Source organism: Rhinolophus ferrumequinum, chromosome 3, assembly GCF_004115265.2.
Source record: "Rhinolophus ferrumequinum isolate MPI-CBG mRhiFer1 chromosome 3, mRhiFer1_v1.p, whole genome shotgun sequence".
Classification (NCBI taxonomy): Eukaryota; Metazoa; Chordata; class Mammalia; order Chiroptera; family Rhinolophidae; genus Rhinolophus; species Rhinolophus ferrumequinum.
Window position 1 is genome coordinate 68,147,864 of NC_046286.1, and position 27,517 is coordinate 68,175,380.

Sequence of the window (27,517 nt, forward strand, 5' to 3'; positions counted from 1 at the left end):
AAGACTTATGGAATTCTAGGGGGATTTTTACAGAGTACAAGGACCCTGGCTTAGCCTGCTGGGTGGAAGTGAGCCTCCAAGTTCCCCTCCCTCCCTCCTGACCCAGACTCTGAGCTGAAGGAGGGAACTGTGATGAGCAAAGCCTGGAACTCTCCTCCATCAGTCTGCACTTGTCTATCCCCTCCCTCCCAATGTCCCACAAAGTTAGAGGGCAGAAATGAGCCACTGGTCAGAGATAGACTCTTTTAAGCCTGGGCGATGAACCCCCACCCCCCACCTCTTCTCTCTACTGAACCTGTTTGGGGGAAATAAAACAAAGTGCAGTTCATAAAAACTGTGCAGTTACCCACCTTCCCTCCACCTCCCACACACACACCATAGAAAACAAAAATGATATCTCAAATACATGTGGGAAACAATAGCTTCAACAAGTTTCTTTGCTTCATAGCTTAGTGTGCTCTGCAGATCTCCCAGGGGGGAATAAACATGTTTCCTGGGGACACAATTAGGAAATAGCTGTCCTAGAGTTGTTCTTCCAAAACTATTTTTTTAGAACTACATAAACACATTGCAGGCAAGTAGAACTTGAAAATAAGGTTGCCCCTTGAAAGTTACACCACAAATCAATCAATAGTAGAAACAGAATAAGAGAACACGGGAGAAAGCCTAGGCAGGAGTAAGCCTGATTATTATATTAACATATATCAAAAGAAGAAATGGAAATTAGAGAAAGGCCAGTTCAGGATGCAAGTGTTGACAGTGCTCTGCTAAACTCTGCCCCCAGGAGAGGATTTGACCTGCTGATTCTAGCTGTTTAGTGCTGGTTACAGAGATACCCACTTGGGGGTGACACTCTCTTTGACTAGAGTCAGGCTCCTCTGAGCCCCCCTTTTGACTAGGCCTCGTCCTTGGACCCGCTCTTCAGCTTGCTTAGTCTAGTTTTAGCAAGATCCTTCTGAGTCAGGTTAGAGAGTCTATCCCACCTTTGATCTGATCATCCTTGATGTCTGATCACGTTCCTCATCCTCCACCTTTGCTGCGTAAGTCCTTTACCCGTCTTCAGCAAGAATCCTGTTAAGTGGGCTTGGCAAGAATCCCCCTATACTTACTGTCTTCTGTTAGTAATTTTTCATCCACTGCCCCCTCACTGCGCTCCTTGGCTGGAAGTCGCCGGCTGTCTTTGCTGTATTTAGAGTGAAGCCTGCTCTTTCTCCCCTATTGCCGTGGTCTTGACCCCTATTGCAGTAGTCCCAAATAAAGTCTTCCTTACAGTTTTAATAAGTGTCAGAATACTGGTTTCACTTTCATTGGGGTGAGGGGTGGGAAGGACCCAGCACTCTTACGGGATTGTCTCCAAACATCAGAGCCATTCAAATAATCAGCCTAGCTTTTCTGTCATGTTCACCTAACAACCCCTGATGGATTCTAGCTTCCAAAGTTGTTTTCAGGCTGAAGAGAATGTACACCATTTTGTAGTTCTTACTGTTAATTACTACACTGGCATTGATGCTGGTTTATATATTTCTGTGATTAAGTTAATCATGGAACAGTATCCCCAAAGTCAAGCATATTGACAAAAGTCAAGTTTCTGGGGCCACAAAAAAGAGGACCAGGAGGTGAGATCTGGCCACAGTGAATGGCAGTATTTAAGAATCCCTGCTGCATGGACTTATCAGGGGGATCACTTCATAGACTGTGTAGATGCCTGACCACTGTGCTGTACACCTGAAACTGAAGTAGAATAATATTGAATGTCAGCTATAATTAAATATGTATATAATTAAATATATATACGAGGTCTGCCAATTAAGTTTGCAAACTCATCCTAGAAAAAGTGCTACATACCTCATTGCTGAATGTCACTAGGGTCAACTTCGAAGTACTCCCCCTGGGAAGCTATGCACTGACATCAGCGCCTAGTCCGCCCTTCAAAGCAATTTTGGAACTCTATTTCTGGAATGGCCATCAGAGCTGTCGTCGTATTACTCTTGATGTCCTGAAGTCATCAAAATGTCTTCCTTTCAATATTTCCTTTATCTTCGGGTAAAGAAAGAAGTCATTGGGGGCCAGATCAGGTGAGTAGGGAAGGTGTTCCAACACAGTTATTTGTTCACTGGCTAAAAACTCCCTCACAGACAGTGCCATGTGAGCTGGTGCATTGTCGTGATGCAAGAGCCATGAATTGTTGGCGAAAAATTCAGGTGTCTAATTTTTTCACTCAGCCTTTTCAGCATTCCCAAACGGTAAAAACTTGGTTAACTGTTTGTCCAGTTGGTAAAAATTCATAATGAATAATCCCTCTGATGTCTAAAAAGGTTAGCAAAATCATTGTAACAAGTTTGCGAACTTAATTGTCAGACTCTGTGTGTGTGTGTGTGTGTGTGTGTGTGTGTATGTGTGGTCACATGATGTAAAAAAAATACAGCATAGGGAATATAGGCAATAGTATTGTGATAGCTATATACAATGTCAGAGGAGTGGTAGATTGCAGGGGGTTATCACTTTGTGAAGGTGTAAATGTCTAATTAGTATGTTGCTTTCCACACTGGAAACTAAAAAAAAAAAAGACTCCTTCCTGCAGCTTAGATGACACAACTACCTGATGAGCATCAGCAATAAGAGTTTTTGAAAAGTCCATAGGGAGTTAGAGATGAGGAAGTAACGTGGGTGACACAAATTATTCTGGCTGTTGCATTCAACATTTAATCTTCTTCTCTCCCACTTCCCTATGCCCTAAGACTTAATTATGTCTGTCTTTTGACCCTCTGTCTCTCAGGTCTACCCATGGTTTTATCGTGGCATAAGGATCTTATTAAAATGCAGATTCTGGGGTGGGTGGCTGGTTAGCTTAGTTGGTTAGAGCGTGGTGCTGGTAGCACCAAGGTTGCCAGTTCAATCCCCACGTGGGCCACTTTGAGCTGCGCCCTCCCTAAAAAAAATTTAAAAAATGATATATGGTGATGGAAGGAGAAGTGACTCTGGGTGGTGAACACACAATGGGATTTATAGATGATGTGATACAGAATTGTACACCTGAAAAAAAAAATGCCAATTCTGGTTCTGGGGTCCTGGCTGGGGTGAGGACAGGAGTTTGCCTTTCTGGAAATCAGCCAGGTACTGCAGATGCTGCAGGTCCAGGGAAATCCCCGCCCCTGCTTTAAGCACAAGAGGTGAGGTGCATTATCTCTAGTTATGGAGTATTGCCACAAACTCCTAATTAGCCTCCCTGCCTTCTTTCCAATCCATTCCCCACACTGCAGCCAGTGTGGTCTTTCTAAAATGCAAATCTGAACAAGTTCTTCCACTTGCCCGCCCCTTCCCATTGCCCTCAAATCCTGCTCCTGCCTCCCACTCCACCTTCAGTCACCCACTCCTGTCTCAAGCTCACTGTTCTGAGTTTTCTCACAAGGTATTCTTCTCATCTGACAAACGTTATCTTCTTTCTAATTCCCACCTTCACTTCTTCCACACCCTCCCAGGCTTTCGAAATCCAGATCTCTACCCTTCCTCTGTGATTCTATAATACCCTGAACCATTTCTATCATTGTTTTTATCTACCTCTATTACTGTTCTCAAATTTCTATCATTAGACCACGAATGAGAGAGAGGTACCTGTATTTATTTTTATTGTATCTCCATCACATTGTTTCACGTATAGAAAATGTATTTATGAGTGAAACTGGGAAAATGAGGGTATTTAGGAAGTAGAAGCTTATAAAAGTTTTTAATTTATATCTAATTTGGTCTTCTTCAAAGAGTCACAATCAGAGTTATTAGATATTAAGGATAAAATTGATTAGGCTGGCAAATTGAATCATGGTGTGGGGACAGAGTCCCAGAGAGCAGTTTTCAGGCTCTCAGCCTCACGTGAATAAGTGCTGGCTCGGTTATTATATGGCCATCAGCTGTAATCAGATGGCCATCCGCCGTGGCTGGGTGGCCATTAGCTGTCACCAGTTAGCCATTAGTCACTAATATAACTGCCGTGGCTATGCTGGGGTGGGGGTGTGTGTTGGTTGGCAAAGAAGCAGACGGCAGATTGTGGCTCCTGCTTCCTGTATCTCCAACCCAGCCGCCAGCTAGAATATAGTGGTATGAACCCCCTATCCATAGCTCTGTTGGTGTTCCTTTTTGGCCTCACCATATCCTGCATTCTTGTGCGGGGAGCAGGAGCTGAGTCCCTACATGACACATGGTCTAAAGCTTTCCAACTACTATAAAATGACACTAGACTTGCAGTTCTGCTTAAATTCTGTCTTACCTAAGCAAAACAAAATACATCTTTTACATGTAAAACAAAGCAGACCTGACCAGTTACCGTGTTTCCCTGAAAATAAGACCTAGCCAGACCATCAGCTCTAATGCGTCTTTTGGAGCAAAAATTAATATAAGACCCAGTCTTATTTTAATATAGTATAATACTGGGTCTTTATAATATAATATAATATAATATAATATAATATAATATAATATAATATAATATAATATAATATAATATAATATAATAATATAATACATAAGACCGGGTATAACATAATATAATATAATAATAATAATACTGGGTCTTACGTTAATTTTTGCTCCAAAAGACGCATTAGAGCTGGTGGTCCGGCGAGGTCTTATTTTTGGGGAAACACAGTAGTTTTCTATTTTTATAGACAAGCTAGCAAATACAAGCATAAATTGCAGTAAGATATACAAAATAAGGAAAGATTGGATGGTGAGTGAAGGGAGGGGTGAAATGTGAAATAGACCCTTCCAGAGAGATGTTCCACATGATACATAGTTATTAAATCTTAGAATGTGAGATGTTGTGGATGTATCGTAACAATTCTAATTTTTCTTAATGGAATCTCAGACTTTTACATAACAATTTGAGATATAGTACATTATAAAAGAAAAAATCAAAATAAAATCTTCTCAGGTATAAAACAGGGTACACATGCTTAACAAAAATCTATCTGAAGTACAGTATATCAATTCAATCAGGCTTATTTATTTTACTAGATACAAAAATATAATTGATAATCTGTTATAGTTTCATATTTTTCTTTTACTATGCTTTTCATTAGAGATTTCCCTTCATTTTTCAGGGAAGGAAAGGCATAATGAAAGCTTGAGGACCCAGCTAGTATGTTTATTTTCTCACTGTTACCAGATTCTAAATCTCTCCCCTGATCTGGCTCAGGATTCTGGTGTAGAGTAGATAACTCCATTCCCGTCAAGGCATTACCTGGGATGGGAAAGATCAGTCTTGGGAGCCCACCAGCCTGCGAATTCCTTACTATTAATAGTAATCAATGCTCCCATTGTCTTTTTTCATTCATAGCTCACAGAGCCACACCTGCTAGAAGCCAGCAGCAGCTACCCAAACTCACCTTCTTAGAAAGAATGAAGAGAATGAAGAAAGGGGAGTTAGGAAGTAATTCAATGTATCAAAGCATCTGTTTATGTCTTTGTATGAGAGAATATTCAATATTTTCATGGGTGTGAATTTACTTTCAATACAAATAGGATAAACCTACTATTTGAATACCTCTTACATGCTAAAACTTTATATACATAGTGTTTAATTTCGTCTCTGTAACAGGGAGGAAAGCTAGGTAATTATCCTCCTGAAAGAAACTGAGGCCCAGAGAGAATCAATCCCTGTCAGTGACTGATCAGGGAATCAGACTTGAATCAGTCTGATTTCCAAAGCCCAAGTTCTTTCCTCAAAGCTCTACTGCTTTCGAGAAAGCAAAGCCCCAAAGACAATCTCATTTGAAATTTCAACTAAGTATTTTTGAAAACTATTTCAAATAAAAATATTTTGAAAACTAAAGACAGAGGAAAAAGGGAATGCATGTTTTAAAGGAGTCTATCCAGGTATCCAAAGAGCACATGACGGGCCAATATTGGGCCTGGGAGGGGCTGTTGTGTCCTCCCGGCCTCCAATATTTCCTCTTCTCAGCACCTGCAGGTGTAACCTGGGCTGCATGTTAGCCAGGGAAACTGCAGGGCGCCGAGCGGTGGTGCGAACGTTATGCAGCGAGCAGAGGAAGCTCGCCGGAGGACTGCAAGCGGACCAGAGACATCAGGAAATCTTTAAAATACCTATTTAATCTCTCCTTGTTCATTTCCACTGACAGTTCCCCATTCAACTACTCGGTAATAGCCTTGTAATTCTCCATTTTTTTTTTTTTAAATTTGCCCTCTTCCAAGCCCTTCTCCACACGCCTACCCAGAGAATCAGAGCCTGTCACTCCTCTGTCTGAACCTTCGGTGGCTGTTCATTGCTCTGAGGATGAAATTAAACACCCATCGGGTGGCCTTCCAGGCCCTCCTCGTTCGGGCCCCTGCTTTGTGCTCCGGCTTCCACGTCTGGCCATACACCCACCCACCTGTTCACCCTGCTGCAGCCACTCCGGCTGGCCCTTTCCTCCCTCAGCTCCTTGGCAAACTGTATGTTTTCTTGTCCCCTTGCTTCCACTTCCCCAAGTCCCACTCATCCTATGAGTGTCAGCTTAGATGTCACTTTTTAAGGGAGGCCTTTCCTGGCTGATTCCTCCCCCGCAGTGTCCTCAACCGCCATCTAATTAGATCTCCCTGAATGTGCTCCTCGAGCACTCCTCAAGTCACCGATTGCAAATTGCATTATCTACGCGCCTCGTTAATTTTAACGTCTGCAGTGTCTCAAGGGTTTAGCACTGTCTGGCAGGCACACTATTGGATCTTAACTTTTGAATGAATGAATGAGCGGAGGGACTTGAATTGGATCCTAATTGTCATCACTATCAATCTATCATCACAGTATTGCGAGTCCCTCGGGGCTGCTATCACTGGCATGCCCACCCCTTTCCCGCGGGCCCACCGCGCGCTCCGGCACTTTGGGGGGACCGGGACACAGCGCGGCTCGGGGCAGGTCTCAAGGCCAGGTGCCCTCCCGGCTCCCAGGTTCACTAGTACTGGGGGTGGAGTACTGGGAGGAAAAGGGGAGTGTGAAACAGGGAGTGCCGGGTACGCCTCCGGCCTCGCCGACCGTCGCCGCCCGGGAGCGCGACTTCCTACTTTGGGGGCCCACGCTCGGGACTGGGCGGGGCGGGAGACGCCCCCGGCGGGCTGGGCCCCGGGTCGCCTCCATGGGATTCGGTGCTGGGCTGAAGCTGCGCCCAGTCCCGGCGCCGCGCTTGGCCGCGGAGGAGGCGGACCCGCCCGGGCTGCGGCGGCGCTGCGCCAGCCGAGGGGAGGCCGAGCCTGCCAAGCTGGCGCCCGGCGGGGCCATGGTGGCCGGCGCCCGCGGCGGCTGCGCGCTGGCGGGGGTTGCCCAGCGTGGCCTCCTGGCCCTGCTGCTGGTGGTTTCCGCCCCGCTCCGGCTGCGGGCGGAGGAGCTGGGTGAGTGGAGCGCGTCCGGCGGGCGGCGGGCTGGGCCTGGAGGGACCGAGCGCGGGAGGAAGTCGGGGTCGCCGCCTGCACCCCGCGGAGTCCTGCTCAATCTGGCCGACGGCGGCTCGAGTATAAAATAAGTCACTGCGTTCCGATCGCTCCCCCAACAAATTCCTCTTTGCCCATCAAACAAGAGAGTCAACTTGGCACCTCCCCACTTCCAGCCTTCGCAGCCCCCTCACTTAGTTTCCAGACTTCCTGACTCCGCCGGCGGGGTGAGAAGTGACATAGCCCAGAGGTGGCGAGCGGACGATCCTGGCCGCCTTAGGGAAGAGCCCTGAGCGGGGACGCTTCTCTCAAGCTTCCTTTTGACCATGCTGTGCAGTGGTTGGGCGTCCGGGCCCTCCTTGTCGCCTCTCCTTGCACGGCTGGAATCCCAGCGTGTGCGCCGGGTAAGGAGTGGTCGGGCAAAGTTTGCCGGAGGTTGACCCGACCGCGTCGCCCCTCACCAGTACCAGTGTGCTGCCTGCTCCCGGACTTGGATTCAGGTGGCTCAGCTCCTTGGGTGTTCGAGCGAGTCGACCCCCGACCAGGCTAGTCTTCTGGACCTGGTTCTTGGCTTCAAGTTGGACGTAATTAACCCACAACCCGGTTTACCTCTGCATTTCCACCAGATTGAAGCAGTGAACTGATTACCAGCCTAGGCAAATCTTTGTGAATGAGTTCTTTACTGATAGCAGGGGACCGCTTTCTGTGGAGTTTTTTCGGTTCTTGTTCCTCTCCTCCCTTACTTCTGCCCCTATACAACGGAGGCGATTTAATAGCAGTGAATCTACCCAGAATTTTTTGACAGCTCCTCTACCCCGTGCTTTCTAATGAGTCAAGGAATCAAAACAACCAAATATTGGCTTTTTTTCACTGAACCATATATCCATTCCCAGTCTGAAACATTGATACTCAAGAAGTTGGTAGTAGTTACTAAGTTTGCTTACATACCAATATGTTTTTTTTTTAAGGCTAAACTTTAGACACAATGTGTCTTGCTATTTTCACAGAATGCTAGGCATATTGCAAAATTTTAATAAATATGTATGTTTTTATTAAATATGTAGGAATTTTATCATGGGTGTTTTAAGCACTTTAAAAAATGTTTCTCAAGTTCCTATTTGAAGATACATGCTTAATAATGCACATCACTGCAACACTGTGTCTCTGTACTAATCTGGCCAAAACTGTTACCCATCTTTCCAAATGAAGTTTCAGATACTATATGGTCACCCAGGCTGTTAACGAGGTGCTTGGTAGAGCAGTTCTCTGGCAACAAGAGTGATTGCTTAGATTTCCTACCAAGCTTCAAATTTGAGACTATTGCAATTGACTGATAGAAGAAGATATTGTCATTTGAGTTTCCATGAAACATCCTATATATTTAAGATGTTAAGAGAACCAATAAAGGTATAGGTGTTCAATCACAAAAAAAGTAAAACTTAGATTTGAGACATGTGCTGAAAAAAATCTCCTAGGAACTCCAGTTCTGTTACCTCTTGAGTGAAGAGGCATAGTCAATGATTTTTTTAGTATTTCTCACATTTGTGATTCTCCTCATTTGCCCTTGGTCACTTATTTTTCCATTTCCCATAAATTGAAGCATTCACACCCATGTTTGGTCTTGAGATACGCTGCTGAGTATGCAGTTGGATGGTGCCATAAGTGATACCAGTGCTCTCAACATTTAGAAGATCAGAAGGCAGCCTTAGCGTAACTGTCTGTTTGGGGTAAGAAGACACCATTTATTACATTTGACCTTCATTGTTCTTAGAGTCAGCATAGTCTGATGCTTCTGCCTCCCCAACCTGCAGATCACCACTCTCTCTGGAAGCTTTATAAAGCCTCAGCCCCATATTGTGAATCAGAATTTCCAGTGGGTGGGGCCTGGGAATAAGTGCTTTTAAAAAGGTCCCCCAGGTACTTCTGATTCAAATCAGCTTGAAATGGTAGAAACATTTTATAAGACGATGGTTATGATAAAGTGCTACCATCGGTTTCATAGACAATTTAATGTTAGAATATTAGAAAGTCTGTTCTTAAGTCATTGCTCCTTTATATTATATTTGGTTAGATGTGGGATAGCTAATATCTGCTGTTTTGAGTGAGTGGTTTTTTAAAAACGTAAGCACAAGTTTATTCTGGCACCTTCTGCATCAGTATGTGCACTTGCCCTAGACTTACCTTCATCTTCAAGGTCTGAGATTCTGTCAGGCCTGTAGTCTGTAAATTCCTGAGGAGAGCAACTGGGATGGTCTTTATCTTCCTCACACTTGACAAAGATGCTCAGTAAATGTTTCTTGGGTTGAACTGAACAATCTCCTTGTGTTTAGGAGACAATTTTCAAATAATTTCCTAATTAGTGGAAACTAAGTAATAAAAGGTCTATCAAAGTTCTTTATAAAGGTACATCTGGTGCTTCCACTAATTAATTTTGTTTAACAAGCCCAGCTCTCTTGCTTATTTCTGTGTGTAAGGAAGCCTTTTAAATGAAAGTAAAGCAGTAAGAAGAGAACATGCCAGAAGAACAATATGTACCATATCTTTTGCTATAGTAGATGTAATGTGTAACACTCGAACATTAAGTTATGCCATATACCTATTTTAGGAAAAGAAAGACATTATGTTAAAGTATTCATTAAACAAGTAAAAAGATGTTACTAAAGCAGGATTTGAACTCTGAATAATGTCCCAAGCTGTATTTATTAACTTTTCATTGCATAAATGGAATCCTTTAACCTTGTGGTACTAAAACAGACTTGAAATTCATATAAAAAACCATAACTTGGAAATTAGCAAGACATCTGATATTTATAAAGAATTATATTTTTATTTTTAAGATGCATGAGGCAGTTAAATTAATTGCAGCATTTAGCAAAGGGTTAAGTCATGTTAAGGCAGAAAAAGAACTTTTTCAGGGAAATATTTGCCATAGAGTTTTGGACTTACTGCTATGTGTGTCCTAAAATATAAGGTCAACTATATATAATTAGAGCAACCAATTTTTTTTGCATTTTTAAGGAGATTACACATAACCCTCTGGAATTACACTTAGCACATAGTAAGTGCTCAATAAAGGCCAACTATCTTGTAATTCACTACTGTTTATTGATATTAATTTGACAAATATGGGCGCCCCTTTGTTCTGCCTCTCCCAGTATCTCTTGGACCTCATTCTCCACCTCACTCACACGTACTCCCAGCCATACTGGCTATCTTGCTATTTCTCAAAGATATCAGGCACCCTTTTACCTCAGAGCCTTTGCATGTTCTGTTCCCTCCACCTGGAACCATCTTGCCCCAAATATCCACATGATTCCCTCCTCCTTCAGTCTTTGTTCAGGTGTTGACTTCTTGGGGAGAATGTCTATAACCACCTGTAACCTTCTCATCATCACCATAACTCTGTATTCCCTTTCCTGCTTTCAATTTTCTCTAGAACACTTAGCATCTCCTAACAGAGTATAGACTTTACACTTTTATTGTGTCTGTCTGTATTTCCCCTACAAGAATACAAGGTCCATGAGGAGCCTTGTTGTTTCAACAGTGGCCAGCACATCATGGGTGCTCAAAAGAGGATAGGTGCTCAGTGAGGACGGGGGGAGAAGGTAGTGGAAATACAGTTGTTGCCCTGTTGTTACAGACTCAGGGCTGACTCTAATTGAGAATCAAAACATGAACAAGATAGTAATAAAATTATATGTCTAGTCCAACTGTTGTTTGTAAATTAAAAGTCTGAAAATATGGATTTAAAGTAGAGGAACTCATTCTGCTATATTTGAAGTCTAGCATTGAGGATGTAAAACAAAATACTGCCAGACTTTCAGATTGCTTTTGTTTTTTCATTAGACTAGGATTTTGCCTTTTTGCAACTGAAGAGTCATGTTGCTGTCATCTAACAGATGTTCATTCTCTGCTTTGTATATATATATAAAAAAATAGCTGTTTGCCTTGGGGGTGAGGGAGTGGGAGAGACTTAATTGATGGGGGAGGGGGAGAACACATGGCAGTTTCTAACCTGATGTGGAAATAAATTCTGTGAGCCCTAGTATGAATTTGGAACCAACTCCCAAACTTGCCTTTCAGTGGGAGTTGAAGAAGAGATTTGTTTTGTTTTGTTTTGTTTTGTTTTGGGGGTGGGGTGTGAGGGTGTGGAATGGGATAGAGTCTGAGATCCATGAGAGCAGAGACGAAATGGAGCCTCTATTTTTTTTTTTTTTTTTTTTTTTGGTCACTAGCAGTAGCTGGTACAGTGCCTGGTAGATAACCGGCTCCAGATACTAGCTGTTTCCTGAGTTAACACTTGAATGCTGTGGCTGAGGTTTCAGGAAATGAGGTGAAGGGTAATATTCACTAAGTTGTTTAAAGAGAAATTGCATACATGACTATTGTGATGTCTTAGGAAACACTGTGCATGTATTCAAGAAAATAACTAAATTCAACTGTGAAAAGGGTTGGGAAACTCTGAGCCTCTTTTCTAGGCAACAATAGGAAAGCGGCCCTGAGTTAGTGCTGGCGAGTCTTGAGAATAGAAAAGCAGGTGGTAGACTGAGGGTGGGTCAGTGGTCCACTAAGATCTGCAGATGCTTATACATTGAGGCCATCAAAGGTCTATTTCATCTCAAAGATTATTTGGGGACAGTGTTTAGACATTTATGACATTAGCACTGTATCAAGCCAGATTGTCATGGATGCCTTGACTGTTAACTGCCATTTCTACTTGATATATTAATCTAGTTTTTATGAGCAATCTCCTTGGGAGCTATAGTCTGTGTGGAAGTATACCCAATATTTGCAGAATTGTTGTGTGTCTTATATAACGTAATTTTAGGGTAGGTGGGGGTTTTTTTGTGGTTTTTGCTTTTTTTGTTTTGTTTTTTGGTTTGTTTTTTTTTTAGGAAAAGCTGCAAATAACATTGAAACAAGGTAAACACCTAAGTGGTTCTGTTACCCCATCCCTCCATTTTTATAAAGCTATACTGGAGCTTTTTTAAAAAACAGTAAATTTCTTTTAGGATGGAGCTTTCTTTTCCTGACTGCATTCCCAAAGATCTCCCCTAATGCTTACAAGGCAGAGCAGTTGTGGAAGAAAAAGTAGGGTATCGACAAATAATTTTGAGCAGATACATCATAATCCTACAAGGAAAATCTTATACAGAGAACTACTAAGGACACATTTTTTTATGTGTGCACGTGCACACACACGCACACACACAAACATATATCCCCACAACAAATACACATATGCACACACACTTATATACTGTCTATTATTTCTTTGTATTAAATATTAGCTGAAAAAATTATATACATCAAATATGTGTAAGCTATAGTAAGTACAATAAAACTAATACCTGGATACTCTACTACCTAGTTTCTACATGTTTTTATATTCTGTGTTTTTTTTTCAACTTAACATTTTACTAAAAGGTTTTAACAATATTATTTAGAAAAAAAGTTGCAAGTTTATATTTATTTTTACAGTTAGCCTTCAGGTAATCTAAGATCTCATTTTCAAGTAATTTATTGCTACTGAGGAACATCCAACATGAAAGTAGAAATTTTCTTTGGACTCATCAGCTGTGAGTCTTGTCAAGAGTCTTGTCTTGTTTGTGACTCAAGTGGCTCTTCCTTGCTTATGAGGCCAGAAGTGATTTGTCTATACTTTATTTGAAAAAAACATATTAAGTTTAACTGTAAATGTACTCAGTCTTAGAAAGGTAAGATGTATTTCTTGGTCCTTGGATGAGATTATCAATTTACATATTGTTGGTCTCAGTTTTCGGGTGAGAAAGTGAGGCACAGAGAGAATAAGTGACCTGCACGAGGACACAGCATTTGTGGGAAAGCTGGCTTCAAACTAGGTGTTTCCATTTCATGACTGAGTACGTTTAGTGGATGGGCCTAAAGGTTGTATGTAAATAATATTTATGGAGCACTCTAGTCTTGAAAAAAGGAAAAGAAAACAAAACTTTATTTCACTATTCTCAGCAAGAACAAGGCCAATGGATATTAAAAATTATGAAGTCCAGTTAAATTTGAATTACCACTGCATAAAGTTTTCTACAGGGAAAATAGCTAAACATCTCCTTGGGTCCCACTTAATTTTTAAATGGCTGAGTGGATTTAGTCCAGCCTTTTTGTTGCTTTTCACACAAGCAAGTTCACCTCAGATCGAAATGTAGTTGATTTCAACCCAAAAGAGGATGCTTTTGAGAATTAATAGCCCATGGGACTACTGGAACGTGAGATCTGTTTATTGAATTGCACCTACTCCCAGGAGTTTAGAATGGAGACTGCTTATTTTGAGAATTACATGGACCAAGATGTGACTTTTCTTTTTTTCGCCCCTACAAAGTCCCTGCTTTGCTAAAAGACTAAAATAGAAGATGGCCTAGCTCTACAGATAGAGAAATGTCCCTGTACCTTTAGTCACTCCTGGCTCAAAAGAGTCTAAAAATCTTTTGAGACCCTCTCGCTTTTTAGGTAGGAAACACTTTGTCTTCTTTTTCGTTTTTCATCCTCTTTGCTGCAGTTGCTGTCCTATATTATTAAGATCTTAGCAGACACTCTGTTTTTCCTGAGGTATTTAAAATATGTTAAAGACTTCATGGTATTTCTTCCCTAAATATTTCATTCACATCTCTCAACATTTTCTTACATAACCACAATGCCATGACCAAACCTGAAAATACTAATAGTAATATTTTCATATTATCTAATACTCAAGTCATATTCACATTTCCCCAGTTGACCTAAACATGTCTTTTGACGATTGTTTGTACAAGCAATGATCCAAAAAAGGGCCACACTTTGTAATTAGTTTATATGTCTCTTAAGTTACTTTTAATCTACCACTGACCCCCGCCCACATATGTTTTATTTTCCTGCAAGGAAATCAGGTTCAGTTGTCCTGTAACACAGCTCACGTCCTAAGTTGGACTGACTGCTTCTTTTTTCTTTTTTTGTATTTCCTTTTTTGTCTTATTTAAAAAAATTTTTTTGACATTCAGTATTATTTTATATTAGTTTCAGGTGTACAACATAGTGATTAGACATTTATATAATTTATGAAGTGATCCCCCTGATAAGTCTAGTACCCACTTGGCACCATACATCGTTATTACGATATTATTGACTATATTCCCTGTGCTATACTTTATATCCCCATGGCTATGTTATAACTACCAATTGTACTTCTTACTCCCATCGCCTTTGTTATCCAGCTTCCCACCCCCTTCCCACTGGCAACTATCAGTTTGTTCTCTGTACCCATTAGTCTGTTTCTATTTTGTTTATTCCATTCTTTAGATACCACATTAAAGTGAGATCATATGGTATTTGTCTTTCTCTGGCTGACTTATTTCACTTAGCATAATACCCTTGAGGTCCATCCATGTTGTTGCAAATGGTAACATTTCATTCTTTTTTATGGCCAAGTAATATTCCATTGTACAAGTATACCACAACTTCTTTATCCAATCATCTGTTGATTGGTACTTAGTTTGCTTCCATATCTTGGCTATTGTAAATAATGCTGCAGTGGACATAGGAGTGCATATATCTTTTTGAATTAGTGTTTTGGATTGCTTCAGATAAATACCCAGAAGTAGAATTGCTGGGTCATAAGGTAGTTCTATTTTTAATTTTTTGAGTAACCCCCATACTGTTTTCCATAGTGGCTACCAATTTGCAGTCCCACCAGTAGTTCATGAGGGTTCCCTTTTCTCCTCATTTTCACCAACACTTGTTTGTTGATTTATTTATGATAGCTATTCTGATAAATGTCAGGTGATATCCCATTGTGGTTTTAATTTGCATATCTCTGATGATTAGTGACACTGAGTGTCTTTTCATATGCATATTGGCCATCCGCATGTCTTCTTTGGAGAAATGTCTATTCAGGTCTTCTGCCCATTTTTTAATTGGATTGTTTGTTTTGTGTGTGTGTTAAATTGTATGAGTTCTTAATAAATTTTGGATATTAATCCCTTATTGGATGGATCATTGGTAAATATTTTCTCCCAATCAGTAGGTTGTCTTTTCATTTTGTTGATGATTTCCTTTGCTTATTTGATGTAGTCCCATTTGTTTATTTTTTCTTTTGTTTTCCTTGCCCCAGGAGATATGTCAACAAAAATATTACTAAGGGTAATGTCAGAGAATTTACTGCCTTTGTTTTCTTCTAGGAGTTTTATGGTTTCAGGTCTTTAATCTATTTTGAGTTTATTCTTGTATATGGTGTAAGAAGATGATCTAGTTTCATTTTTTTACATGTACCTATCCAGTTTTCCCAACACCATTTATTGAATAGACTGTCTTTACCCCATTGTATATTCTTGCCTCCTTTGTCATAGATTAATTAATCATATAGGTGTGTGTTTATTTCTGGGCTTTCTGTTCTATTCCATTGATCTGTGTGTCTGTTTTTATGCCAGTACCATGCTGTTCTGATTACTGTAGCCTTGTAGTATAGTTTAATATCAGGTAGTGTGATATTCCAGCTTTGTTCTCCTTTCTCAAGATTGCTGTAGCTATGTGGGATCTTCTCTGGTTCCATATAAATTTTAGGGTTATTTGTTCTAGTTCTGTGAAAAATGCCATTGGCATTTTGATAGAGATAGCATTGAATCTATAGATTGCTCTGGGTATTATGGACATTTTAACAATGTTAATTCTTCCTATCCATGAGCACAGTATATGCTTCCATTTATTTGTGTCTTCTTCAGTTTCTTTCTTCAATATCTTATAATTTTTGAATACAGGTCTTTTACCTCCTTAGTTATTTATTCATATGGGTTTTTTGTTTTGTTTTGTTTTTGTGGTGCAATTGTAAATGGGATTGTTTTTTTAATTTCTCTTTCTGATAGTTCCTCAGTGATGTATGAAAGTGCAATTGATTTCTGAATATTAATTTTGTGTGCTGCTACTTTACTGAATTAATTTTTCACTTCCAGTAGTTTTTTTTTTTTTTTTTTTGGTTTTTGGTGGAATCTTTAGAGTTCTCTGTATGTGGCATGTCATCTGCAAATAAGAACAGTTTTACTTTTTCCTTTCCAAGTTGGATATCTTTTATTTATTTATTTTTCTTGTCTGATTGCTGTGGCCAGGACTTCTAATACCATGTTGAATAAAACTGGTGAAAGTGGACATGCTTCTCTTCTTCCTAATATTTAGGAAAATGCTTTTAGCGTTTCATCATTGAGTATGATGTTAGCTGTGGGTTTGTCATATATGGTGTTTATTATGTTGAGGTATGTTCCCTCTATTCCCACTTTGCTGAGAGTTTTTATCATAAATGGATGCTGGATTTTGTCAAATTTTTTTTTTCTGAATCTATTGATATGATCATATGATTTTTATCCTTCATTTTCTTTAAGTGATATATCACATTAATTGATTTGTGGCTATTGAACCAACCTTGCATCCCAAGAATAAATCCCACTTCATCATATTGTATAGTCTTTCTAATGTATTACTGAATTCGGTTGGCTAATATTTTATTGAGGATTTTTGCATCTATGGTCATCAGAGATATTGGCCTATAATTTTGTTTTGTTGTAGTGTCTTTGGTTTTGGAATCAGGATAATGCTGGCTTCATAAAGTGAGCTTGGGAGCTTTCCCTCCTCTTGAATTTTTTTCAAATAGTTTGAGGATAGGTGAAATTCTTCTTTCAGTGTTTGGTAAAATTCACCTGTGAAGTCATCTGGTCCAGGACTTTTGTTTCTTGGGAGTTTTTTGATTACTGATTCAATTTCGTTAGCAGTTATTGGTCTGTTCAGATTTTCTGTTTCTTCTTGACTAAATCTTGAAAGATTGTATGTTTCTAGGAATTTATACATTTCTTCCAGATTAGTTAGCATATAGTTGTTCCTCTATTTTCTTATAATCCTTTGTATTTCAGTGATGTATTTCTGAGTTTATTTATTTGAGTTTATTTCTTTTCAAAGAACCAGCTCTTGGTTTCATGGATCATTTGTACTATTTGTTTTTTAGACTATATTTGATTTATTTTATCTGATCTTTATTATTTCCTTCCTTCTACTCACTTTGGGTTTTGTATGTTGTTACTTTTCTAGTTCCTTTAGGTGTAAGATGAGATTGTTGTTGTTTTTTTGAGATTTTTCTTGTTTCTTGAGGTAGACCTATATTGCTATGAATTTCCCACTTAGAACTTCTTTTGTTGTGTCTAATAGGTTTTGAGTCATTGTGTTTTCGTTTTCATTTGTCTCAAGGTATCTTTTGTTTCTTCTTGCTTTTGTTGGTAATCCACTCATTGTTTTGTAGCATGTTATTTAGCCTTCATGTGTTTGTGTATTTTTCAGTTACTCCTTATTTGATTTCTAGTTTCATACAATTGTGGTTGGAGAAGGTGTTGATATGATTTCAGTCCTCTTAAATTTGTGGAAACTTGTTTTGTGGCCTAATATGTGGTCTGTCCTGGACAATGTTCTATTTGTGCTTGAAAAGAATGTATGTTCTGTTGCTTTGGGGGTGAAATGATCTAAAAATATCAATTAAGGCCATCTGGTCTAATGTGTCATTTAAGGCCATGTTTCCTTGTTGATTTTCTGTTTAGATGATCTATCCATTGATGTCAGTGTCTCCTACAGTTGCTGTATTACTGTCATTCTCCCTTTCTATCCATCAATATTTACTTTATGAATTTAGGTATTTCTATGTTGGGTGCATAAATGTTTACAAGGGCAATATTCCTCTTGTTGTATTGATGCCTTTACCATTGTGTAGTGTCCTTCTTTATCTCTTGTTATAACCTTTGTTTTAAAATCTATATTTTCTGATATAAGTATTGCTGCTCTAGCTTTTTTTCATTTCCATTTGCATGAAATGTCAGTTTCTATCCCTTTACTTTCATCAGTGTGTGTCTTTTGATCTTAAATGGGTCTCTTGTAGATAGCATATGTATGGGTCTTCTTTTCTTATCCATTGAGCCACCCTATATCTTTTGATTGGAGCATTTAATCCACTTACATTTAAAGTGATTAGTGATAGGTATGTAGTTATTGTCATTTTACTATTCATATTTATGTGGTTTTTTTTTCCTTTTCTTCTTTTTCTTAAAGAAGTTCTTTAACATTTCTTGTAATACTGGTTGGGTGGTGATGAATTCCTTTAGCTTTTTTTTTTTTTTTTTTTTTGGTCTGAAAAGCTCTTTCTCTCTCCTTTGATTTTAATGATAGCCTTGCCTTGCTGGATAGAGTAATCTTTGTTGTGGGTCCTTTTCATCATATTGACTATTTTTTGCCAATCCCTTCTGCCTGCAAAGTTTCTTTTGAGAAATCAGCAGACAATCTTATGAGAACTCCCTTGTAGGTAAGTAACTGCTTTTCTCTTGCTGCTTTTAAGATTCTTTGTCTTTAACCTTTAGCAATTTAATTATGATATGTCTTGGTATGAGCCTCTTTGGGTTCATCCTTTTTGGCACTCTCTGCACTTTCTGGGCTTGTATGTCTATTTCCTTCGCCAGATTATGGAAGTTTTCAGTCGTTATTTCATCAAATAGATTTTCAATCCCTTGCTCTCTCTTCTTTTGGTATTACTATGATGTAAATGTTGGTTTGCTTGTTATTGTCCCAAAGGTCCCTTAAACTATCCTCACTTTTTTTTTTTCTTTTTGCTATTCTGTTTGGGTGGTTTCCACTACCTTGTATTTCAAATCGCTGATTCAGTTCTCTGTTTCATCTAATCTGCTGTTGATTCCTTCTAGTGCATTCTTCATTTCAGTTATTATATTGTTCATTTCGGACTGGTTCTTTTTTATGGTTTTTGTCCTTTTTTATGTTTGTTATCTCTTTGTTGAAGTTCTCACTGAGTTGATCTATTTTACCCCTAAGTTTGTTGAGCATCTTTATAACCAGTGTTTTGAACTCTGTATCTGGTAGGTTGCTTGCCTCCATTTTGTTTAGTTCTTTTTCTGGAGTTTTCACCTATATTTTCATTTAGGACATGTTTCTTTCTCTTCTCATTTTGGCTGCCTCTCTGTGTTTTTTTCTATGTATTTGGTAAACCTACTACGTCTCCCAGTCTTGGCAGGATGGCCTTATGTAGGTGTCCTGTGGGACCCAGTGGTGAAGTCTCCATAGTCACCTGAGCTGGGTGCTCCAGGAATGTTCCTTGTGTGGGTTTTGTGTGCTCTCCTATTATAGTTGGGCCTTGATTGATGTTTTCTCCTTGGTGGTTGGGATTGACCCTCAGGCTGACTGGCTGTGTGGACTGTCCATGATCATAGCTGGAGCTGACTCCATAGAGTAGGATTCGCCCCACTGGGGCTCTGGTGCTTGCCAAGACTACCCTTTGTGTGTGCAGTTTGTGGATCTAATCAGACGTTACTCTGGTGTGATCTGAAGTTGGCCACCAGGTATGTTGGTGCTGGAGCCTCTTGGGAGGGGCTATAATGCCGGCTGAGGTCAGCTGCTGCCTATTCCTGGCCCGAGGTTACCTGGTAGGAGCTACAAAGCAAAATGCGGTTAGCAATTGCCTGTACTGCACCTGGAGTCATGTGGGAGTCCACATGGCCACCCGAGGCCAACTTTCACCTGTACTGGACCTGGTGCCACTTAACAAAAGGCACAGGGCACATTAAGACCAGCTACCACCTGCCTGAGGCCTGTAGACCTTCAAGAGTTTTTAAGAAAGCTTGTAGCACAGGCCAAGGCTGCCCATGAAACACAGCCATTACAAGAGCCAAGGATACCGTGCGAGTTGGGTGGAACAGGGGTCTCAGGGAGTCACCAGGGTGGGGTCAGTGTTGTTTACCTGGTTAATGCAGATTCGGATGTGGCACCTGCCTTCCCCTGTAGGCCACGTAGGGAGAGGGCTCAGCACAGATACACTGATGGCTCTTGCCCTGTAGCCATGCAATTCAGTTTCTTCCCATATGTGTCTGGTGCCTTTCGAGATGCTGTCCCTTCACTAGAGCTTAGGGCGAATGCCTGTGAGCAAGTGAGTATGTGCATGGGCCTTTTAAGAGGACATCTGGGTTTCTAGCAGCCCTCTGTCTCACCTGGATGGAATTGCCACTCATCTTCTCAGCCAGTCATTATGGGGACTACTTTTCTTGGCACTGGATCCCTGGGTTAGGGAGCACAGGATGGGGCTAGGCCCCCTCGCTCCTTAGTGGGGAGCTCTGCAGCAGAGTTATCCCTCCTAATTCTCAACTGCCAGACATGGGTGTGAGACCAGCCAGTTTCACATCTCTGCCCTTCCTACCAGTCTCAACGTGGTCTTTTCTTTATATTCTTAGTTATAGAAGTTCCACTCAACTAGTCTTCAGGTTGTTCTTGAGGTTGATTGCTCTATCATTTAGTGTAATTTTGATGTGGTCATGGAATGAGGCAAGCACCATGCTTACGTACTCTGTCACCTTGACCAGAACTCGGACTGACTTCTTCTGGGTGGTGTGTCTTTTACTTGGTGCACTATCCCCTGCATTTCTGCATAAACCTGAAGTTATACCTAAATACTTCATTAGATTCAGGCTAAGTGTTTTTGGTAAGACTACCTCAAAGTTTAATGTACTGCCAATTGTTTCACAAGATGTATATATTACTATTATTATTATTGCCCCACTTTTATGATGATCAAAGAGAATATTCAATGGTATTGTAATAGTTATATACAGTGTCAGATGGGTAGTAGACTTGTTGGGGTTATCACTTTATGAGGTGTGTAAATGTCTAATTTTTATGTTGTTTTGTATACCTGAAATGTAATAATAATAATAATAGGAATAGTAATAATAGTAATAAAAGAATGATCAATGACTTCAGTCAGGAAGTAACAACTTGATTCCCCTTCTCCCCCTGCCAGTAATCTCTGGGATAACATTCTCTTTGTAAAACTACTCTTTCCCATCAACATTTGACTCAGTGGGTTAAGCATCCTTTGATCATTGTTGCTTGTCCAGTCAGATTTTTGTATGTAAATGAAATTTTAAAAACCTATCTTCTTACTGATTTATCAAGTATTTTTTTGTTGTTCGGATTTAATCCCAACAATTTTGAGAGCTATTGAGGGAACTGAGATTTAGCGAGATTGAATCATCTACCACAGTCATATTCACATTGTGTGTCCAAAGTGGGATGCAGGTATGTGTCCTGCAATTCTAAGTGCCTTAGGATGGTCTCCTACTCGTCATCTTCAAGGGAAGTTCATGTCCAGGAAAGATCAAGTGAAAGAAAAGAAGTCTTGGAGGACCACAATTTCCTCCAAGTGGGATTATTTATTCAATAAAGTTTTAAATTAATAGTCTTTGATTTCTCCTAGAGATGATCATAGTTGTCACAGAAATTAAGACTCTTTCAAATCTCAGTAGCTAACCATGTGCTTTTATTGGATTGTGATAAATTCTGCAGTGGAGAATGAAGAATGGACAAAAACAGTACAATTTTCAGGACTGTGCAACATGATATGAGTTTTATAATGTTTATTTTTCTCTCAAATCTTACATTTCATACCTTGTTGGATGTATGGTAAGATGCTATCACTCTCCCAACTGAGATTTGCTCTTTTGTGATCAATAAATATTGATTGCTTTTTCCTTATATATGATGCATACATGTATGTTTTCAAAACTTTTCATCCTATTTCTTTGTGTAAAATACACTATATACTCAAGTAATTTCTAAATTGACACTTTTGTCCAGGTATCAGAAATTATACCCTGGATTAAATATAGATCCTGAAATATATTATTGCCTGCCCTAGTCTTATAAATGAAAATGAATGTGAAAATCAGTGGCAGAATTGAAAATACCGATGTGTTCCAATTTTAGGAATAGATATTTAAATAAAACTATACAAAAGTCTTTTCTCAAGGTTTTTTCTTTTTAAAAAACGTTCACTGCAAGATCCCAATTAAACCTGAGGGCTATTTTAGTATCTTGCTATTCAAGAGTATATCTTACAGGAACCAATAGAATAGTTATTCTAGAGTTTCCAGGCAGGAATTCCTGGCCGTTCTCAGGAATTTTTTTCGCTTCCCCGTTCCCGAATCCCAAGATATAAACTGTTTTCTGTTCTCCATGATGAATTGTTTCCACAAAGTGACCGCCAATACTACCAACCACTTGGGTTCAAGGAGCCGATTTTCCCGATTTCCCGACCAACTTTCCTCAGGATTCAAGAATGGAAAAGCGAAAAAAATTCCCAAGAACAGGCGGAAATTCCTGCCTTGGAAACCCTAGTGATAAATATGAAAAGTGTCTAAGAGATACATTGTGAGTAATACATTTATTTCCCATTGTGGGTATTACTGGGTTCAAGGAACCAATTTTCCCGATTTCCTGACCAACTTTTCTCGGGATTCAAGAACGGGAAAGCGGAAAAAATTCCTGAGAACGGGCAGAAATTCCCACCTGGAAATTCTGGACTCATTACCAAGAGTTTTGGAGATGCAGAAATTCTAGGTGCTGCATATTAACAAGATCCTCAGGTAACTGATGTGCTTACTGAAGTTTGAGAAGCAGCACTTTAATCCACTGAGAACTTCATTTACAGAGCATCTTTTAGGAGCCACATTCATGCTAAGCAAAGTGAATAACCTTTGTTGGAGGTAAAATAGTCGATTTTCATTAGACTATTCCCTTAATAGTCTCGTAAAATGTGCTTACTTAAATAATTAGAGAGAGAGAAGTGGAATTTCTCATGTCATAAGTTTTACAAAAAACCCTGAATTAAACATAGCTACTTTCCTCATGTTTATTTTCAGACAAAAAGAATTGGACTATAAATAAATAAATGTAACATGGACTATAAATGAAGAAATGTAACCTGGGTTTTAATACCAGTTGAGCTGCTCAGTATTAGTCAGTGTCTTAAACTTCTCTGCTTCCCTTGCTGACTTCTAAGGATGACTTTGGCAGTGGCAGCCTGGGCATACAGTGACTGAGTTCTGTGGTCTCTAGAGTCAGACATGCTCGGGTCAGATGCCCCCTCAGCCAGCTTCTCAGAGCCTCAACTTCTTCACACATAGAACAGGGGTAATAGGATGGACACGTGATGAAGAAAGGGTGTTGTGGGCTTCAATTGTGTCTTTTGGGAATGTCCTATCTTATAAGTTTTGGGTTATACACTTGGATATTTGAGATATTACTCTTTATATTTGAGATATTACTCTTTATATAAGACCACCTGGCCAAGATTGAGAGACATGGCAGGTCTACCAAATACATAGAAAACAACACAGAGGCAACCAAAATGAGTATACAAAGAAATACGTCCCAAATGAAGAATAGGAGAAAGTTCCAGAAAAAGAACTAAATGAAATGGAGGCAAGTAACCTACCAGATACAGAGTTCAAAACACTGGTTATGAGGATGCTCTACAAATTTAGGGGAAGAATAGATCAACTCAGTGAGAACTTCAACAAAGAGTAAACACAAAAAAGGATACAGAAGCCATAAAAAAAGAACCATTTCGAAATTAATGTATGTATATCATATATATATATATATATATATATATATATATATATGTATGTGTTGTGTGTGTGTATATATACACACATACATATGAACTATTTCCTGATTTTTAGAAAGGGGACTAATAATATCATTAATCACATATGATCATTATGAGGATTAAATAAGATAATGTAAAGTCCTTAGAACACTCTGTATCTGTTACCTTTCACAATAAATGCTTGGCAAATGCTAAGTATTAGTAAGAGTCCTTTCACAAATTTTATGATTTTTTCCTGTTCCAATAATATTTTGGTTATTACTGAGGTTTTGAAAAATATATCTCTAAAAGTGAAAGCACACATGTGGGGGAGAGGGGTGGAGAGAAAGAAATGCTTAGTTTTAACTTCTAAAACGCCTATTAACTTGGTCTGTACTTGGTAATATTGGATTTTTTGGACTCCAGAGAGAAAAGTCAGTATCTACTTACATTTATCTGAATATTAACAATATGCATGTCTAACACGGAACCAAGTTTAGGAGATACAGTATGTTGTAGAGACAGGAAAGATTTCTCCCTTTTGTCTTCAACTTCAGAAATTGCAGCTTGGACATTACATCAACATCCTGACATTATGAGGAAAGGTCAGCCGCCACTTTTCTCTGACTTCCATATCCTGAGCATCTATTCCACAGAGATAAAACAGTTGTCTGAGACTTGTTTTGCTGTACAAACAAGTTTTTCCTTAAATTTTCATTCTGTGAAATTATGAAACCTCTCATCCAATGTGTCCAATATGTTGTGACACCCACCAAACACTTGCAAGCTTAAAAACAGTGGGGAAAGTCTTGCTTTTGAATATCAGAATCATATATCAGTATCATTCTTAGAAGACCCAAGTCTACTTCTCCACATCCAGTCTTTCATCCCAGAAGCCCCATTATGGGATCTCTGTGTGTCCCACTTTAGAGAGCCCAGCCCAGGAGTTGGCCGGTGTTACCCACAGAATCCTACTTCTAGGAGATGCCCACTGAGGAAGAGTTTCCTGGGAATATTGCAAAATGTGGCCCCTAATAGAGCTTCACTGTGCACAGGAAGGGCTTTGAGGTATCCTATGTTGAAGAAAAAGGTGGGATTCTGCAAGCTTCTTTACCTGCAACTCTCTTTGGAAGATGAGAGCTTGACCTTTTTGTAAAACTCCTAAGGAGTCCACTTTGGGAGATACTGGCTTAGCAGCTGGTGGGCCCTAGATAAATATCAGGGGATGCATTCTAATTAGACATTCCGGCGATTTAGAGCACTTAACACATAGGTACAGACTCCTTCATCTTTACCACACCCAGTTATGATTGGTCATTTTAAGATGAGGAAAATTGATAAACACAAAAATGAATAACTTCTTAAGATCACAGAGTCAATGAATGGGTGATGAAATCTGGATGAAGTCGGCTCATTCAAAGTAATATTCTTGATACTTTAATATGCATAATATTTTTAAATAAAATAATAGCAATTAAAATGTAATAAATTATTACTGTATGTTAGCCTGTGCTCAATACATTACCAGCCTGATCTCGCTGAATGCTCCTGATAACCCTGTGTGTTGGGCACTCTCACTGTCTCTATATTACTTATGATGAATTGAAGTTTGCAGAAGTAAAAGGACTCAACCAAGGTCACATAGTCACCACTGAGTAAGGCTGTGTGGGAACCCAGTACCATAACCACTGTTGCTCTGTTACCTCCCAAGTATATGAGATAATTTATAAAATTAGAAAAATGACAAGTGTGCAAACCCTCTTCCCCGACCCCCGCAACCCTTTCAGTGATCTTTTACCTTTCAGTAGGAATCACAAGATTAAGGTGTGACAAAGAACTATAGTTTTTACTGGTTCCACTTTTAACCAGTAGCTTTTGAGATTTTTTTTTTCCTGTGAGTATACATGGTACTTTTTAATATGTTAACATTAAAAGTATTGATATTTTTGCACACTGATGGAAATAGCCTCACATTATGTAGGGAGTTGTGGATAGGAACTCTTGAAATGATTTGTTCCATTTTCATGAATTCAAATTGATTTATTTTAAGTGATTTTTTTTTTTTAGCTGATAGGGAACATTGTGATGAGGGTTTACATGGAGAGACTTTTAATAATAAGTACCTTTTGTTTCCTTTTATTTTACTTTCAACTATTTTTCATCTGCTGAGTATTATCTTCATTAGGTGTTTAGTCATATCAGTAGCACTTATTTTATATGTGGTGAGAATAAAGTTTAAAGAGATTCTAAACAGAACTTTGGACATGTGGTTCTAGCCTGAAACTGAAACTTCTTTCAGCATAGTACAGGTTGGTGCAAAAGTAATTGTGGCTATTGCATTTTTTTTTAACCTTTTAAACCGCAATTATTTTTGCACCAACCTAATATTATTCATTTTCCTTTCAGGAAAACGAAAGATTTTTGATAATTAAAGTTTTCTCATTATAATTGCTGCCTGACTATTCTCACATAACTGCTTAGGCTCTCCTGTCCTTCCTTATTTTTCCATTCCTTTGCAGGCAACACACAAAGTAAAAAAGTTCAGCACCGTTGGAGAAGAGCGAAGTTGGTGAGACAGTATGGCTGACAATGAAATTAGTAATAGCTGGGGAAATCTGTTCGCCTTACCATCAGACAACAAACTCTGTAATAATTGCAAACTCCCCTTTGTGGTTGAAAAGACTGTAGTCATCAAGAGCTCACTTGATCTTAGACATGGAAAGAAATTTTCTCACACCCACACATGAATGATTGTATGTGTTGAGACCTGTTGTAACTTGAATATTAGAAGAGCAAGGATACAACTGTAATAAAATCATGTTTCTAGAAATGGTTTCACTCTTGGAATATTTTACAGCACTGTTTCCCAAATTGCAGGTTGTGACTTATTAGTAGGCAATAAAATCAATTCAGTTGGCACACCCAGCATGCTTTTAATTAAAAGGTGAAATGGAATAGAATAGGGAATATCAAATAAAAAATTATAACGTTAAACTTTTGTTTGTTATTTATGCATGGGTATATATATGTGTGCTTACTTAGGTTGGGATGAAAAATCTGTATTCTAACTATAAGTCTTAAGAAAGTTTGAAGGCTGCTGTTTTGTTTTAGGGACTAGTTGATAATCTTGAAGGCACTTTTGCACTATTCATTTTACTTCATCCAAATAATCTTCCAACTGGTATGATTCAGTTAAAAGTTTTCTTTTAATGCCTAAATCATGCTTTGTAGTATTGCAGAACTTAGTCTGTACCAGGTATATCTTAATTTCACTTTTCTGTTAGTGGAACATGATTTCTTATCAAAAGGAAATCGTCTATTAAGGAAGTTATTGTTTTTCTTTCTTATTGGTTGGAATTACAGTAGACTAAATAAATGTAGACAAGTATCTAGGATTTATTTTAAGCTTATTTAGAAAATACATTGAATATCCAATACTTTTGGAATAGCTGATGTTAAAGGCTGAAAGGTAGAAGCATAATCATTTATTTCAGCATTTGGAGAACAGATTTTGAGCCCATATCTCTGTTTCTGGACCTGTCACTATTCTCAGGAATGATTTGTTAACAACATACCTTTCCCCTTGACTGTGAGCAACTTCAGATGGGAACTACATTATATCAAGTTCCTAGCTATTTGTTGAGT

The 27,517-nt window shown here is 39.1% G+C and overlaps 1 protein-coding gene across 2 annotated transcripts in view; it reads left to right on the top strand.

Moving 5' to 3' along the window:
- The first annotated feature begins 7,090 nt into the window (after nt 1-7,090).
- The window catches only part of DCBLD1 (discoidin, CUB and LCCL domain containing 1), a 68,541-nt gene continuing 48,114 nt past the window's right edge, over nt 7,091-27,517 (top strand). The window contains exon 1 of one of the 2 annotated variants that reach the window (XM_033102851.1): nt 7,091-7,374. In XM_033102851.1, the coding sequence (XP_032958742.1) occupies nt 7,122-7,374 (253 nt within the window). In that variant the 5' untranslated portion in view covers nt 7,091-7,121. The remainder of the gene's footprint in view (nt 7,375-27,517) is intronic. The other variant, XM_033102852.1, reaches the window with a different exon arrangement.